This window comes from Trachypithecus francoisi, unplaced genomic scaffold, assembly GCF_009764315.1.
Source record: "Trachypithecus francoisi isolate TF-2019V2 unplaced genomic scaffold, Tfra_2.0 Lachesis_group12, whole genome shotgun sequence".
Classification (NCBI taxonomy): domain Eukaryota; kingdom Metazoa; phylum Chordata; class Mammalia; order Primates; family Cercopithecidae; genus Trachypithecus; species Trachypithecus francoisi.
In genome coordinates, this window is record NW_022681457.1 from 118,273,444 (window position 1) to 118,290,941 (window position 17,498).

General features: G+C 54.1%; 1 protein-coding gene across 3 annotated transcripts in view; it reads left to right on the forward strand.

Annotated features, from left to right (window-relative positions):
* Nucleotides 1–17,498, forward strand: part of ACOT7 (acyl-CoA thioesterase 7) — a 136,031-nt gene that overhangs the window by 52,944 nt on the left and 65,589 nt on the right. For all 3 annotated transcript variants that reach the window (XM_033228600.1, XM_033228599.1, XM_033228601.1), the window contains exons 3-5: nucleotides 2,967–3,123; nucleotides 8,695–8,786; nucleotides 15,204–15,318. In XM_033228600.1, the coding sequence (XP_033084491.1) occupies nucleotides 2,967–3,123; nucleotides 8,695–8,786; nucleotides 15,204–15,318 (364 nt within the window). The remainder of the gene's footprint in view (nucleotides 1–2,966; nucleotides 3,124–8,694; nucleotides 8,787–15,203; nucleotides 15,319–17,498) is intronic.

Genomic DNA, 17,498 nt, shown 5'->3' on the forward strand with positions numbered 1-17,498 from the left:
TTTACGTTTTGAATCATGAGAATGGGTCACCTATTTGAAGGATAAAAAACATTTAAATTTTTTTTTTTTTTTTTTTTTTTGAGACGGAGTCTCGCTCTGTCGCCCAAGCTGGCGTGCAGTGGCACGATCTCCACTCACTGCAAGCTCTGCCTCCCGGGTTCACGCCATTCTCCTGCCTCAGCCTCCCGTGTAGTTGGGACTACAGGGCGCCAGCCAGCGCACCCAGCTAATTTTTGTATTTTTAATAGAGATGGAGTTTCACCATGTTAGCCAGGATGGTCTCTATCTCCTGACCTTGTGATCCGCCTGTCTTGGCCTCCCAAAGTGCTGGGATTACAGGCGTGAGCCACTGTGCCCGGCAAAAAGCATTTAAATTTTTAAAAAGAATAGTTGGGCTGGGTGCGGGGGCTCACACCTGTAATCCCAGCACTTTGGGAGGCCAAGGCGGGCAGATCACCTGAGGTGGGAGTTCGAGACCAGCCTGACCAACATAGAGAAACCCTGTCTCTACTGAAAATACAAAATTAGCCGGGCGTAGTGGCACATGCCTGTAATCCCAGCTACTAGGGAGGCTGAGGCAGGAGAATCGCTTGAACCTGGGAGGCAGAGGTTGTGGTGAGCCGAGATTGCACCATTGCACTCCAGCCTGGGCAACAAGAGCAAAACTCTGTCTCAAAATAAAAATAAAAATAAAAGAGTAGTTGGGCCGGTAACAGTGGCTCACGCCTGTAATCCCAGCACTTTGGGAGGCTGAGGCAGGTGGATCACCTGAGGTCAGGAGTTTGAGGCCGACATGGTAAAACCCCATCTTTACTAAAAATACAAAAATTAGCCAGGCGTGGTGGTGCACATCTTAATCCCAGCTACTCAGGAGGCTGAGGCAGGAGAATTGCCCGAATCCTGGAGGTGGAGGTTGCAGTGAACCGAGACCGTACCACTGCATTCCAGCCTGGGCAACACAGCGAGACTCCATCTCAAAAAAAAAAAAAAAAAAAGAATAATGATTGCAAAGAGCCAAGTCACAACAAACAGGGGCAGATTATTTTTCCCATATTGAATGAAAAAGAATCAGAAGGTGAGAGTGTATTTAGTGGTTTTTGTCGTTGCTGTTGTTGTTGTTTGTGAGATAGAGTCTTGCTCTGTCGCTCAGGCTGGAGTGCAGTGGCGCGATCTCAGCTCACTGCAACCTCCCCATCCTGACTTCAACCGATTCTCATACCTCAGCCTCCTGAGTAGCCAGGATTACAGATGTGCACTGCCACGCCCAGGTAACTTTTGTATTTTTTTTTTTTTTTTTTTTTTTTTTTGAGACGGAGTCTCGCTCTGTTGCCCGGGCTGGAGTGCAGTGGCCGGATCTCAGCTCACTGCAAGCTCCGCTTCCCGGGTTTACGCCATTCTCCTGCCTCAGCCTCCCAAGTAGCTGGGACTACAGGCACCCGCCACCTCACCCGGCTAGTTTTTTGTATTTTTTTTTAGTAGAGACAGGGTTTCACCATGTTAGCCAGGATGGTCTCGGTCTCCTGACCTCGTGATCCGCCTGTCTTGGCCTCCCAAAGTGCTGGGATTACAGGCTTGAGCCACCGCGCCCGGCCAACTTTTGTATTTTTAGTAGAGACGGAGTTTCACCATGTTGGCCAGGCTGGTCTCGAACTCCTGGCCTCATGTGATCTGCCCACCTTGGCCTCCCAAAGTTCTGGAATTATAGTCATGAGCCACCGCGCCTGGCCTAAAGAAGAATAGTGACTGCAAAGAATGTGTCACAACATAGGCAGATTATTTTTCCTATGTTGAATGAAAAAGAATCAGAAGGTGAGAGTGTATATTTAGTTTTTGCACAGCTATATCAGACTAAAACTGCGAAACGAGCCAGGCAGATGAACAAGTGAGACAACAAAACCCACCCCGATTCTTGGGAAAAAAGCCTGGAAAGAAAGATCCCAAAATAGTAACCATGGTTATCTTTGCATGGGAGGAATGACAGTCCCCTTCTTTCCACTTTTCTGTATTTCCCAAATTTTCCTTAATGAGTATGTATGCATTTTTTCACTTTATATTATGCAAATAATGCATGCCTATTGTGAGAAAATCAGCAAAAAGGAAGAAGCAGCTGGTGATCCCACCATTTGGGGAATCGCCTGCAGCAGTTGCTCTGGGCTGGGCTCTCCAAGGGCTCCTCTACATCCCTGTGGTTTTGTGTTTAGGAATGCACAGTGCTAGGCCGGGCGCGGTGGCTCACGCCTGCAATCCCAGCACTTTGGGAGGCTGAGGCGGGCGGATCACGAGGTCAGGAGATCGAGACCATCCTGGCTAACACAGTGAAACCCTGTCTTTACTAAAAATACAAAAAATTAGGCCGGGTACAGTGGCTCACGCCTGTAATCCCAGCACTTTGGGAGGCCGAGGTGGGCGGATCACAAGGTCAGGAGATCGAGACCATCCTGGCTAACACGGTGAAACCCCATCTCTATGAAAAATACAAAAAATTAGCTAGGCGCAGTGGCAGGTGCCTGTAATCCCAGCTACTTGGGAGGCTGAGGCAGGAGAATGGCGTGAACCCAGGAGGTGGAGCTTGCAGTGAGTGGAGATCACGCCACTGCACTTCAGCCTGGGTAACAGAGTGAGACTCTGTCTCAAAAAAAAAAAAAAAAATTTAGCTGGGCTTGATGGCGGGCACTTATAATCCAGCTACTCGGGAGGCTGAGGCAGGAGAATGGGGTGAACCCGGGAGGCGGAGCTTGCAGTGAGCCAAGATTGTGCCACTGCACTGCAGCCTGGGCAACAAAGCGAGACTCCGTGTCAAAAAAAGAAAAAAGAAAAGGAATGCACGGTGCCAATAAATTGCGATAAATTGGTTGCTTTCACAGTGGGGAATGAAAGCAAAGGCAGTTTCCAGGGAGCGTGTCCAGGGTGGGGCTCTCGGGGCTGGGCTGGCTGACCTGGACTGACCACTGCCTCTGTCTCCACAGGAGCGCTGTGTAGCCGCGCTGGCTCGTGTCGAGCGCACTGACTTCCTGTCTCCCATGTGCATCGGTGAGGTGGCGCACGTCAGCGCGGAGATCACCTACACCTCCAAGCACTCTGTGGAGGTGCAGGTCAACGTGATGTCCGAAAACATCCTCACAGGTACTTCTGGGAGCGACGTGGCGACTGGAGCACTAAGGATCGTGGCTATACAGCTGCTCCCCTCCTGAGGGCAGAGGACGCTCCAGGGCCTGGCCCCTTTTCCACCAATGAGACCTCCCTCACCTCCCACCACGGCCCTGGGAGCAGCTATGTCCATTGACCTGATTTTGCAGACAGGAAACAGGCACAGAGGAATTAAGAAACGAGTCCGAGTTCAGCTACCCAGAGCAGGACTCAACCCTGCTGTCCGGGTCCGGCCTGAGCACGTCACCGCTGCCCGTCCTGCTGCCTGTGGCCAGCTCATCCATGGCAGGGACTGGGTGGGGGCTGTGAGGCCGGTGCACACCATCCACCCCTCTGCTGGGCTCCCTGTCCTACTTGCCCTCCTCAAGCATAGGGAGGTGTTGGCTCCAGAGAGGACACTGCCCGCTCCTGGGGGCCCCGGAAACCAGGCTCAGATAGAAGCTCACTGGGTGAACCTTTGCCTCTGCTTTCATCTGAATATTCTCCTCCTTGGCCATGGTAACCATGGAAACCCCCTTCCCCTTCCCACTGGGCGCTGCAGGAGAGGGCGGCTCCAGTGTTCACCAGCTCATGCTTCTTTTTATACCCAGGCTGGGGACGGGAGGTGAGGGGGAAGGCGGGCCTCTTCCGCTGCCCCGGCCCCTCTCCCTGCCACCTCCTAGGTCACCAGTCCTCCCATGCAGAGGAGAGGCTGGGCTGGTTTCCTCCTCTTCCCAATGCCTGTTCCTCAGCAGTGGCTGCCCCGTGGAGTGCCAGTTCACAGGCATTTAAGGAGCTCGAGTCCTCTTCCCCATGACAGACCGGTAGCAAACACAGTTATGCATCTAGAACATTCTGAGGACCTCAGCAGGGTTGGTGATTAGAATGGCTGTGTCAGCCCAGCTCCGGCAGGTGGGCAGATTGAGCTGAGCAAGGGCCTGGAGTGGAAGGTGGTCTGCATTCCCATTGCCTGTTGCTCCCTTGGCAGGCACCTCTGACATCAGAGGGACCCTGGATGCTGGTCTCAGGCCGTGGCACAGGAAGGGGTGTATGGGCACCTCCCACATCAGGAGCAGTGCCCACGACTCGGGAGAGGCTCAGGGTTAGGTGGGTTCCCCACTTTAGGGGCCTTGGGGGTTCCCTGCCATCTACTGTGAGGTTGCAGCTCTTCTCCTGACTGTGCTGGGGATGGAGCCTTGGCCCCTTCCTGGAGAGGAGGGATGGCCTGCTGCGCTCTCCTGCTTCCTAGGACCTTCCTGCTTGTGAGAGCCCTGTCAGCAGCGCCTTTTGTCATTGTAGGAGCTGGTGGCTTCAAAAATGCTGGGAATGGCTCTGCTTTGCAGATTTTCTGCCATGGAAGCCCCCTTTGTGGCTCATCAGAGGCCACAGCCTCAGAGGAATCCCTCATGAGCAGTTTGTTGTTGTTGTTGTTGAGATGGGGTCTTGCTCTGTTGCCCAGTCTGGAGTGCAGTGGCATGATCTCGGCTCACTGCAACCTCTGCCTCCCAGGTTCAAGCTATTCTCCTGCCTCCTGGGTTCAAGCTATTCTCCTGCTTCAGCCTCCTGAGTAGCTGGGACTACAGCGTGAGCCACCACACCTGGCTGATTTTTGTATTTTTAGTAGAGACAGGATTTCACCACGATGGCCAGGGTGGTCTGAAGCTCCTGACCTTAGTTGATCCACCCGCCTCGGCCTCCCAAAGTGCTGGGGTTACAGGCAGGAGCCTCCGAACCTGGCCAAGCAGTTTGGGATGATGGGGAGAGAAGCAGGGAGACCGAAAGGCATTCTTGGGCTTTCAGCATGGTTGGGACCCGCTCTCCCCACAGCAGAGAGCGATGCAGGCCAAAGGTCAGGGGTATTGAACTTGAGGATCTCCCCAGATCATGAACTTCCCTTTCTTGGCCACTTCTGCTGGCCTATAATAGACATGGAACTGATAATGGATGAGCAAATGAATGAATGAATAAGTGAATGAGAGGAGACGACCAGGAAGAACTGGGCATCAGTGCTGAGACATTCTCACTGATGGGGTATTGATGAGGATGACGCAATCTGACATGTTCCTGGGGATCCCTCGCTCTTTAGGGGCTGAGAGTGGGGAGAGGGGGAGAGGCTCCTGTGTAGAACCAGGGCAGGCACAAGCATGAGAGAGCAGCCTCCCCCGCAGCTCACCCACAAGGTGCTGGGAGCTTCTCAGCCTCCCCGTTGTGTCCCGGCCACCACAGCCCTCGGCCTTCTCCTCCTCCGAAGGATGGGCTCAGAGAGGGACAGAGATGCCCACCCTTCCTCCCTGGGGACATCAGGGCTGGCATTGCCCTGTCGTGCATGTGAGGCTTGGAGAAGGCAGGAGACGCTTGCCAGCACATGACGGCTTTTCCCAGTGGGGCTGGGCAGTGCCCCAGGTTCTTCCTCCCAGCTTCAGCCTTTCCCTGTAGCAGGGGCTGGGCAGGGAGGCCTTGGAACCCTGAGGCTGTGGCTTTTCTCGGTGTCTTGGTCAGGCCCCGGAGCCCGCTGTTCTCACTCTGTGACTGTGGGTCTCATCTCCTCCTCTGTCTCGCTCATCTCCTCGTCTGTGCTTCTGCTTCTCTGCCATCTCTCTCTGCAGTCTCTATTGTTCTCTTGAGGCCCTTCTCTGTATCTGCCCATGTGTCCCCTGGAAATTGAACTCATGAAGGCCCCAACACCAAGAGCAGCGCCTGGCACACGGTGGGCACGTGGGGGGCACTGGCTGAATGGGCAGTGACCTCTGAAAGACGGCATTGCAGGTGGGGGCAGAGGATGCGTGTGAGGGCCCTGACCCGGAGCAGGCTGAGTCATAAGCTGTGTGCGTGACATCCGTGTGCTGTCTCCACCCCAGGAGGTAGGGGTCCCCTGTTCTGTGTGTCCCCTCTTCCTGGGCTGTGCTGCCTGTCATGAGGCCACTGAGCGAGCACAGGCCCAGGCAGACGACCCGCAAACCTTGCCTTTGAGGCGGCTTATTTATCCCCAGAAACTGTCAAAATATTAAGCTAACTGGGATGTGATTGCTGCGAATTGCTCCAGAAAAATAGTTGGGAGCTCTTAAGATTTTAAGAGATTTTTTTTTTTTTTTGAGACTGAGTCTTGCTCTGTCTCCCTGGCTGGGGTGCAGTGGCGCCATCTCGGCTCACTACAACCTCCGCCTCCCAGGTTCAAGTGATTCTCCTGTCTCAGCCTCCTGTGTAGCTGGGACTACAGGCACATGTCACCATGCCCAGCTAATTTTTTTGTATTTTTAGTAGACACGGGGCTTCACTGTGTTAGCCAGGATCGTCTCGATTCTGAGCTCGTGATCTGCCTGCCTCGGCCTGCCAAAGTGCTGCGATTACAGGCGTGAGCCGCCGCAGCTGGTCGAGAGATAGTTTTTAATACTGCCGTTGTCTTTTGATGGTTTCATTAAATGATGGAGAAAGTCCAATTAGCATGTTTGCCTCATTTGCTCCATGGTGTTCATTTAGGTCCAGAGGGCTGCTCCAGTTGTCATGGAAACCGGCTTGTCAGGCTGGCTCTAGCCGAGTTCAACAGGAAATCTTTATTCCCAAAAGCAGGTTGTCAGATTCACTCTCAGTCAAAGTGCAGTGGAAATATTTTCCCATATGATTTGCCTGTGGTTCTCAAGCACAGGGAGCCCCACGCCCTCACGGTGTGTTCTGTTGGGGGAGGAGGGGCAGGCAGGGGCCTTTTCTTAATGGGCCCCCTGGGGCTTGACTTGGAGCCTGGGGCTGTGTTTATCCACGAGGAAAAGCGCTTTGCCTTGGGAAGGCAGGTTCAGGTAACTGGTGGGAAGTGAGCTGCTCTGGGGGGTTTAGGCAGGGCCCTGGGGCTGCTCCCATCTCCCTTTCCTCTGTTATTTCCTGCTGTTCCCTCTTCTGCCTGATAGTGAGGATCTTCCACATTGAAGAAGCCACTTTTATTTATTTTTCATTTTAAGACAGGGCCTCGCTCTGTCGCCCAGGCTGGAGTGCAGTGGTGCAGTCTAGGCTCACTGTACTCTCCACCTTCCGGGCTCAAGCAGTCCTCCTATCTCAGTGTTGGGGACCACAGGTGCGCACCACCATGCCCAGCTAATTTTTTTGTGTTTTTGGTAGAGACGGGGTTTCGCCATGTTGCCCACGCTGGTCTGGAACTCCTGAGCTCAAATGATCCACCCGTCTCAGCCGCCTCCCACAGTGCTGGGATTACAGGTGTGAGCCACCTACCACTCCTGACAAAGCCACTTTTTAAAGGCATCCTTGCAGATACTTCTCTGAAATGACTGGGACGTGGGAGTATGGCCCCAAGTTGCTGTGTGACCCTGGGTAAACCCCTTGATGTCTCTGGGCCTCAGGCTCCTTCTGTACAAGTGAGGGGTGTACACCAGGGATCTCTAGGCTGCTTTAGCCCCGACAGGCCACGAGCCTGGGTTTCTCAGCACGGACAGGCCTCCCTGTCCTGCAGCCCCACTTTGCTCTGTGGCTGGCTTCAGTGCCCCAAGGAGTCAGCAGCCTACAGCCCATCTCTTGGCACCCGGAAGCTTCTGGTGGAGCTTTGGATGGGCTGGCACCACACCCGAGTGTCGGTGTGAAGGAAAGGAAGTTCCTGGGGTGGCAAAAATGGGACTTTGATGAGCTGGCTCCGCTGCTCTGTGCTTTGGGCTGTGGGGGCCCTGGCTGTCTCCCCTGCCCCTCCCCTGGGCTGCTCTGCCTAGGCACAGCCTCCACATCCTCCTGAGCCTCCGCAGCCTGCACGTCTGTGCGGGCCAAGTGTCTTTCTGGGCTTCCCCATTTGGTGGGAGTTCTTGGCAGTGCTGAGACAGGTGGATGGGATCTGCAGAAGATGTTGCTTGTCTGAGCGTCAGGACATCAAGTTCCCCAGCAAGGCACTTTTGATTTTGACATTTGATGTCAGCAGCGATCAGTTGGTGAAGACTTGAGCCAGTGGGTGAAGTGGGTTCAGCCTCGTCTCCCTGGGCAGAGCGAAGGGCGTCTGCCTGCAACCAATCAGTCCTTCCCCTCTGTCTGGGAGGCTCACTGGGAGCCTTTGATGTGTTTTCATAATCAAGCTCCCTTTCTGTCAAAACACCAGGATGAGGAGGTTGCCTGCAGTTGGTGCCCTCCAGGGTGATCCCTGTTGGGTGTTGTGGCTGACCAACTCTGGACCATCCAGGCTTAAACCACGTGCTCTGAAGTCATTTCAGCCACCCCTGAAAAGGGAAAACTGCCCCAGAGTGGTTGCATTGGGAGGGGCTGGGGTCCTGAGTTCAAGCCAGTTTTGGGGGGGCATACCTTGTGATGGGGGTGGGCCCCACGCAGCCTCTCTCCATGGGCTCTGGGGTCTCTTGTTCTGTTTGTCCACACTCACATGATGGCGGCACTCCCTGGCCAGGATGCTGAAAAGACCTTGGGGCCTTGGGGGTTGGGGGCCAGAGAGGTAGTACACAGTGCGATGTGTTTCGGGTGCTGGGACCGGGGGCCGGAGCAGCATCTGCCACGTGCCTGGGTGCCCACGGGGTAGGCTCACACCCCTACCCCATCTCCTGGGCATCACTTATGTGATTTTCTTCTCTTAAGGTGCCAAAAAGCTGACCAATAAGGCCACCCTGTGGTATGTGCCCTTGTCACTGAAGAACGTGGACAAGGTCCTCGAGGTGCCTCCTGTTGTGGTAAGGTGCCCCTTCTACTTCTCTCTTGGGGGCAGATGGCAGAGATCAGGTCACCTCGCCTGATGGTGGGAGGCTCGTTCAGCTAAGGGTCCCAAGGGAGCGACAGGTCAAAGCTGGGGCACAGGGTGCCAGGTCCGCCAGCAGGCAGTGTCCCCTCTGGGCTGGGCAGGGCATCCCTGGCTCCACAGGAGTTTCTGTCCTGCCTTCAAGGAAACACGGGTGGGGAGGAGACATGTCTGTGTGGGATCTTCTGGTGTATGTTTAATTCATGCCGGGAATGTGAGCGCAAGCTGACCCAGAACCTGTGGACGTAAACGTCCCTCCAACCTAGGGACCTTTTTGTCACGCTCCCTAACCAGAGAAAAGGCAGTGACAGGATCGTGATAGTGATGTGTCCTTCTTTCGGGAGCCAGGACCACCAGGCTGCCTGGGCCGGGCCGGCTGCTGCCCCGTGCCCCCTGCAAGCTGGTTCTGGTCTCTGCCTCTGACGCGGTGGCCGTGGAGACAGCTCTACTTGTGTGAGCTTTGGTCTTTCTCCCTCCTTGTCCCCTGCTGGCGTCTGCCTCCTTCTCTGGGTTTCTCTCATTTCTGTCTTCGCTGTGATGGAAGCACCTTTTTTTTTTTTTTTTTTTTTGGGACGGAGTCTCGCTCTGTCACCCAGGCTGGAGTGCAGTGGCGCGATCTCTGCTCACTGCAAGCTCCGCCTCCCAGGTTCACGCCATTCCCCTGCCTCAGCCTCCTGAGTAGCTGGACTACAGGCGCCCACCACCACGCTCGGCTAATTTTTTAATTTTTTTTTTTTTAGTAGAGACAGGGTTTCACCGTGTTAGCCAGGATGGTCTTGATCTCCTGACCTCATGATCCACCTACCTTGGCCTCCCAAAGTGCTGGGTTTACAGGCTTGAGCCACTGCGCCCGGTGGAAGCACCTTCCATAATACCGGTTCGTTGTGTTGTCAGAGGAGTCCCGCCCTGGGTGGGCCTGTGGGTGAAGCCTGTGGAAGCTGCGCAGACAGACTCTTGGAGGAGAGACGTTGAGAATAAAGAAATTTAATTCATTCCCTAAAAGTACTCCCTCGCCTCCTTCTCCTGTGCCCCAAGTTCATTGGCGAGTCCAAGGACAGGTGTGACCAGCTCCTCCCGCAGCCTGACCCTGCGGTCCACAGGCCTTAGCCCCCAGGAGGAGCTCTTCTTAGAGGGAAGGAACCAGGATTCTGAGTCTCTGCAGTGTGGGCCCCGGCGGGGAGCTTTTCCTCCGGCTGAGATATATATAGAATACATTTTTAGAAATAATAAAACTGAGAACCAGATTGTCAGGAGTTGGTGCCTGCTCTTTTTGCTTCCAGACCCAACAGAGATGCTGGGTGTTCCTGCCACTTTGGAAGCCCTGGTCCCCTCCCCAGCGTTTGCCAGGCACAGGCCACTTTGGAAGCCCTGGTCCCCTCCCCAGCGTTTGCCAGGCACAGGCCACTTTGGAAGCCCTGGTCCCCTCCCCAGCGTTTGCTGGGCGCAGGCCACTTCCCGCCTGTAGGAGGCCTGGTTCTCTGTCTTCCCGTGGCCCCCCGGGTCACCATGGCTGATGGGGCCCCGGTCCCTGCTTCCGTTGCCCATGTGAGACTGGGGAGGTACTCCCTGAGACCTGCTTCCTGCCATCTCTTCTCTCCTCAGCTCAGTGTCTGACCAGGCACCCTGCCGGGGGCTCCTCAGAGGGCAGTGAAGGTCTGGGTGGGGTGTCTCCCCAGGCGGGTGTGGCTGGCTGCCGGGTCCAGCTGCTGTTTGGCCTAGGTTTTTGTTGTTGTTGTTGTTGTTGTTTTTAAATCTTGGTGACAGGGGAGCCCTGTCCACATTTAACAGGAAGGGAAGGGCAGGCTGGTGGCTGTAACTTTGGTTTTTTTTTTTGAGACGGAGTCTCGATCTATCACCCAGGCTGGAGTGCAGTGGTGCAATTTCGGTTCACTGCAAGCTCCGCCTCCTGGGTTCACGCCATTCTCCTGCCTCAGCCTCCCCAGTAGCTGGGACTACAGGCACCCGCCACCATGCCCGGCTAATTTTTTCTATTTTTAGTAGCGATGGGGTTTCACTGTGTTAGCCAGGATGGTCTCGATCTCCTGGCCTTGTGATCCACCTGCCTCGGCCTCCCAAAGTGCTGGGATTACAGGCGTGAGCCACCGTGCCTGGCCGCAGCTTTGGTTTTATGAGAGCAGGATGGCAGCATGCCAGAATCTGGCCAGCAGGCGGGGGCTCAGGGTCAGGATGTGGAGTCCGAAGTCTCACGCTCCCACCTGAGTCAGTGTCCTGGGGCTGCTGTGACCAAGTGCCACTGACTGGGTAGCTCTCAAACAATAGAAGTTGATTCTGTCACAGTTCTGGAGGCCAGAAGTCCAAAGGTGTAGGCAGGGCCCCGCGCCCTCCATTGGCTCCAGGTGAGGATCCCTCCTGGTTTCTCCAGTGCCAGGTGGCTCCAGGCGTCCCTTGGCTGAGGCTGCATCACTGAAGCGTCTGCCTGCATCTTCGCACGGCCTGCTTACAAGAGCATGGGTCACTGGGCTTAGGGCCTATCCCACTCCGCTGTGACCTCATTCTAACTATTTACAACTACAAAGACCCGGTTTGTGGAAGTGTTTGCATTTTGAGGTTTCGGGTGGATATACATTTTGAGGGACACTGTTCAACCCAGTGCAGCAGCCCTCAGTTCAACACCCTCCCCTGTCTCTTGTTCTTGTGGGGCTGTTATCCTCTCTCCCTGCTTCTTGGCTGAGATGGAAGTTGTGGTCATTTTCAGGCAGTGCTAACTCGGGGTGGTTGAAGACCTAAGGAGCAGGGGTCAGTTGGGGGCTCCTGACTGCTCTCCGCAGAATTGCAAGCACACCCACCCCCACCTTCATTCTTTTCTCTAAGCCCTTGGCGTTCAGTGAGCTACATCACATGTAAATATTGAGACATAGCATTTAACGGATTTCATTTTCAGATGCTATCCAGTTCTGAAATCTCTCCCAGGCCCCATGCCTGGCTTTAGCATCTCATGGTGCATCTCAGGCGGGTGATACCGAGGGGCGGGTCTGGACCTGAACACAGTCGCTTTTGCTGCCTTGTCGCTTGGGATCGATGCGCCGAGAGCTGTTGGGTTTTGGCCAGTGGAGAGGACGGGTAGCTTCAGACTCCCCTGGCTCCCGTCCCCTTGCTGCAGGGGCAGGGCGCTTTCAGCGTGGCCCCTCTGAGCCTCGCCTCTCCTTGCCCAGTAATTAGTTCCCTCCCTCCCACATCCTGGAGGAGCTCCCGGTTGCCTTTTCATTTCCTTTGTGTAGTGGGTTTGATGAGACATAAATATCAACTTGGCCTTGTCAAGGAGTTGTTGAAACTGTTCCACGGAGCCGAGGCAGCCAGAGCTGCAGATGGGAGAGGCTGCACAGTTCTCAGCTGCAGCTGTTGCTCAGAGCTATTTGCACTGTCTTCCCCCCAACACATGCTAGGCCCACATAGTATAAACCTCCCGCTGATTTGGAATCTAGGTCTCCTGTTGTTCACTAGTGGGCCCAGCCAGAGGCTGCTTCGGAATCCCAGAAAGTGCAGCTTCTTTCCCTGGCTCCGGTGGGCATTTATGCTCGTCTGCTGGTGGCCTGGCCACAGGGCTGTCTTATATTCCGTGAGCATGCTCCTGCTGACCTTTTTACAGCCATCGCGAATTTAGGAAAATGTACATCCCTGTATCTGTAGATACGCAGATATATATAATATGTATATACATACAGATAGAGATGTCACAGATGTATGCATGTAGATATTTTGAACACGCATGCGCACACACGCGCGCGCACACACGCTCTGGTTTCCCGGATGTGTGTGTCTCTCTGGAGGAACCCAGCTGCTGGCCGTGTGCACAGTCGTCTAGTGCAGGACATCTTTTCTTTGTTCCACCTTCCTCCCCGGCCTGCCTGCAGCTTTCCCAGTGAGCAGGGAACCTCGGTGGCCCTGTGATGGGCCTGAGGGGCCGAGGATGACCGGAGGGGCAGCTGCAGCCCTGGACATGCTGAGTGGCCGTCGGGGGTGGATGCGTTGGTTTTTTTCAAATGTCTGAATACGTGCTGAGCGAAGAGGTTCACAGCCTGTCTCTCAGACATTTGGGCCACGCTGTCTGCTGCTTCAGATCAGTTGGGTTTGATGAGCCCTCGGGGGTGAGAATTAGGTGCCAGCCATCATTAAAATGTTCCAGCGGTTTTGTTCCCAGATGGAAAGGCAGCGTTGGGGGAATAGGCCTGGCTTCTCCTCGTGGCTTGTGTCCAGGACTGGGCCCCATCATTTCCCTGTGTGCCCGCCAAGTCCAGACAAATGTACTGGATGCCACAAGGATGTATTAGACCTGGGGGGTGGCTCCTTTAAAAAAAAAATTCCCTTTAAAAGGCATTTCTTGAGGATGCTGAAGTTCACCCACCAGTGTTGCTAGGTAGACACACAGCACAGACTGTCCTCTCACAGTCATGACTTGGCCAGTGGAACATTAGGACGTGGTTTATTTATGGAGGAAAAGGTTGAATTATCCACTGCAACTTAAAACACTCCCCACGGTTTGCTTCTTTTGAACAAACCCTTCAGCTCCCTTCCCAGCCTCTTTTGAAGATGGGTTCTCAACTGAAGATGATGGATAATTAAGCCGAGGAATGGTGAATGGTGCTCAGGCCCTGCACAGTTTTGGAGCTGAGCCATGAGCAGGAATTATCGAGATGTTTAAAACTGACTTTTGAAAGAAGGCCTAACACAGCCATCTGAAGTGAACTTGCTTAGGTCAGAGGGGCTTCAACAGGTGGCGGAGAGGGGCCCAGAGGGGCCCTGAATTCTGTGGCTTCCCCACAGGCTCAGCTGGAATGGTTGGGTGAGTGAACGGTGAGAGCAGAAGTTGAGGTTAATCAGAACAGCCAGGTGCTAGTTGGCCCCTGGCCAGGCCGACAGGGAGAGAGAAGGTCCTGGGGGATGGAGCAGGCAGAGGGTCTGGAACCGACCTGGGGCCAGCACACAGGCCCTGAGAGCCCCTCTGAGAGTCCCATGGGGAGGAAGTGTGGTGCATCCCCTCCACTGTGCACAGGAGGGCAGTGAGTGAACCGTCTGTTATGTCCAAGAAATGCAATATCCCCTGTTGTGTCCTGGGACTCAGGAGCTTTGGTTTTTGTGCTGAGAGTTGGTATTTTTTATTTTATTTTATTTTTTTAGATGGAGTCTCACTCTGTTGCCCAGGCTGGAGTGCAGTGGCGCAATCTTGGCTGGCTGTAACCTCCACCTCCCAGGTTCAAGCGATTCCCTTGCCTCAGCCTCCCGAGTAGCTAAGACTATAGGTGCCCACCACCATACCTGGCTAATTTTGGTATTTTTAGTAGAGACAGGGTTTCACCATGTGGCCAGGAGTCTCGAACTCCTGACCTCAAGTGATCCACCCACCTCAGCCTCGCAAATTGCTGGGATTACAGGCGCGAGCCACCATGCCCGGCCTGTGCTGAGTCTTATATTCACATTTATTTTTGATTTCTGGGGTCAAAAACCCATATGATCCATTCAGAGAGCCTCGGGGGGACGGTTCCATCTTTGACTGCCTGTTCTCTGCTAATACACAGCCTGTTCGATTGGCCAAGGGTCAGCAGGGACACACGCAGTTCTTGCTCTGTCATGGCCCTGGGAGAGTAGGCGGGGCCTTTTTGAGGATCCCTTTATTCTGGAATGAATCCTAGGAAGGAATGGGACAGTGCAAAATGATTTTAAGTAACCTAGGATCAGTATGGTTTTAATAGTGGGCGCGGTGGCTCACGCCTGTAATCCCAACACTTTGAGTGGCTGAGGCAGGTGGATCACAAGGTCAAGAGATCAGCCTGGCCAACATGGTGAAACCCCGTCTCTGCTAAAAATACAAAAATTAGCTGAGCGTGGTGGCGGGCGCCTGTCGTCCCAGCTACTGGGGAGGCTGAGGCAGGAGAATCACTTGAACCCAGGAGGTGGAGGTTGCAGTGAGCTGAGATCACGCCACCAGCCTGGGACAGAGCAAGAATCCATCTCAAAAAGAAAAAGAAAAAAGAAAAGAAAAATTGGGAACAAGCTAAGTGCCCACATAGTCACAAAAATTACGTTAAATAGATACGCAGTTGCTTTTAAGCTCTACATGCAGCACCACAGAGCTTTTTGTATATTTGTAGGCATAAAAGCAATTCCAGGAAGGATCTAAACCAAACATTTGACCCAGGTTCTCTGGGGAGTGGAGCCACATGGGATTTCACTCTTTCTGTATTCTTATTACTTATATTAAGCACACACAAACAGAAATAAAGATAGTCCCAGTTACACAAGGCTGTGTGACATAAGGGGCCTGGGGTCGTGGCCGCCTGGAGAGGGGAGGAGGCCGTGTCCTGCCTGGGCCTGACCTGGCTGTGGTTTCCCACAGTATTCCCGGCAGGAGCAGGAGGAGGAGGGCCGGAAGCGGTATGAAGCCCAGAAGCTGGAGCGCATGGAGACCAAGTGGAGGAACGGGGACATCGTCCAGCCAGTCCTCAACCCAGGTAAGAGCCACGGACACCAGCAACAGGTGCCGCTCCTCACTGGGGATGCATAGGAGGCAGGAGCTGGCTGGGCCTACGTGAGCCTCCCGCTTGAGGTTCCCCCAGCACTGAGCATGCTCTCCTGGAACCAGTTTCTCTGGGGTCCCCAGGGAGGGCTGTCCCCCAGCCCTGCCCTGAGCCATGTAGACTCCTCCAGTCACACAGCTGGAAGGCGACCTGAGTGACTCAGCCAGTCCCAGGAGGGCACTGTGCGTGGGGCCTCCATTGCCAGGCAGGCGGCGTGCACCTGTTCATGAGGAATTTATTTTTGTTATATCTTTTCCTTTTGTTCGCTCAGTGGCTTGTTCTTTTTTTTTTTCTTTTTCCTTTTTTTTTTTTTTTTTGAGCTGGAGTCTCGCTGTGTCACACAAGCTGGAGTGCAGTGGCACAATCTCAGCTCATTGCAGCCTCCGCCTCCTGGGTTCAAGCAATTCTCCTGACTCAGCCTCCCAATTAGCTGGGATTACAATTACAGGCATATGCCACCGTGCCCGACTAATTTTTGTATTTTTAGTAGAGATGGGGTTTCACCAAGTTGACCAGGCTGGTCTCTAACTCCTGATCTCAAGTGATGAGCCTGCCTTGGCCTCCCGAAGTGCTGGGATGACAGGTGTGAACCACCACACCTGGCCAAGTGGCTTGTTCTTGATGGGATTTCCAACTCATCCAAAAAAGAAAAAAATGGCAGCAGCTGTTCAAGCGCCACTTCTTCCCGGCCCCACTGTTCAGACATTGATTGGAGGAGTGGCTCTGCCAGGCAGGCCCTGGGGTCTGTAGCAGGCCCAGCTTCCCTGTGGTGTCGGTCCCTTCTGCTGTCCATCCTCTTGCTCTCATGTCACGGCGCTCTGGCTTTAACAGAATGTTCATCCAAAATCTAAACGAAGTCACGATGAGATATTTTGCCTCAAGCAAGGACTTTCTACCCAGAGAAATCCCCGAGTTCCTCGAAACAATTCAGGGCAGGGGCCTAGGGGAGCGTCTGTCCCCCTAGGAACAGGGTGAGCCCTGGGGGGCAGGTAACGAGCATTACTCCTCTCCCTGCTGCACACATGGCAGTCACGTTCTAATAGTGGCAGGAGAATTCCCTGTAGGATGCGCTGTGTGCTTCTCTGCCTCCCTGCAGTGGCCTGGGCTCGTGGCACATTCGTGCTCTGTGCTGGGTTCCACAGCCGTCCTCACATGGGACTGCAGCCTGGGGAGGGTTTGCTGCCCCCACCACGCCTTGGGAGGCCCTGGCCATGGTGGGTGTTTCAACTCCCGACTCAGCTTTCTCTGTTTTGCCTCCACCCTCAACAGCGGTGAGGACCCGCCTCAAGTAATCCCTTTTCCCCTTGTATATACCTGTGATGTGGGCTCCACTCTGGGATCCACCTGCTCCTATCCCTGCCGAGAGGCACCCTGGCACCTGCTAACCCAGACTTGGGGCGTTGTTATGGCCGCTCACTTCCCTTGCTTAGTCCACATAAGCACCAAGGGGGACTGATGAAAATCCAGTGGGCGCACAGATTAGAGCATAGCTTTCCGGGCTTGGCTGCTGGCGTGCAGCAGGCGTGTGCTTGTTTTCTGGGTGGGTCAACTTGAGGCTTGAACAGCAGTTTGTGTGTCTTTAGTGTCACATTTGTGTCTGTGATCCAGTCTGTGCTCCAGCCTCAACTTGCCAAAAGCGGACTGGTTGTCACCTTAGGCCAGTGGGACTGGGTAGGTCGGTTTCTCTCCTGTTGGGGAAACCACTGTAGGTTTCTTCTGTTTTCACGTCTGCTTTTTAACAAACACAGAAAAGAAAAGACAAGAGAAGAGAAGAAAAGAAAAGAAAAGAGAAGAAAAGAAAAGAGGGAGGGGAAAGGAAGGGAGAAAGAAAGAAAAAAATTAATCCATCGGTATTAATAGAAAGAATGGTGCTGCTTTGATGAAATCCCAGTGAAGATATATCTTTTTTTTTTTTTTGAGACGGAATCTCGCTCTGTCGCCCAAGCTGGAGTGCAGTGGTGCGATCTCCGCTCACTGCAAGCTCCGCCTCCCAGGTTCACACCATTCTCCTGCCTCCGCCTCCCGAGTAGCTGGGACTACAGGCGCCCACCACCACGCCCGGCTAATTTTTTGTATTTTTAGTAGAGACGGGTTTTCACCGTGTTAGCCAGGAT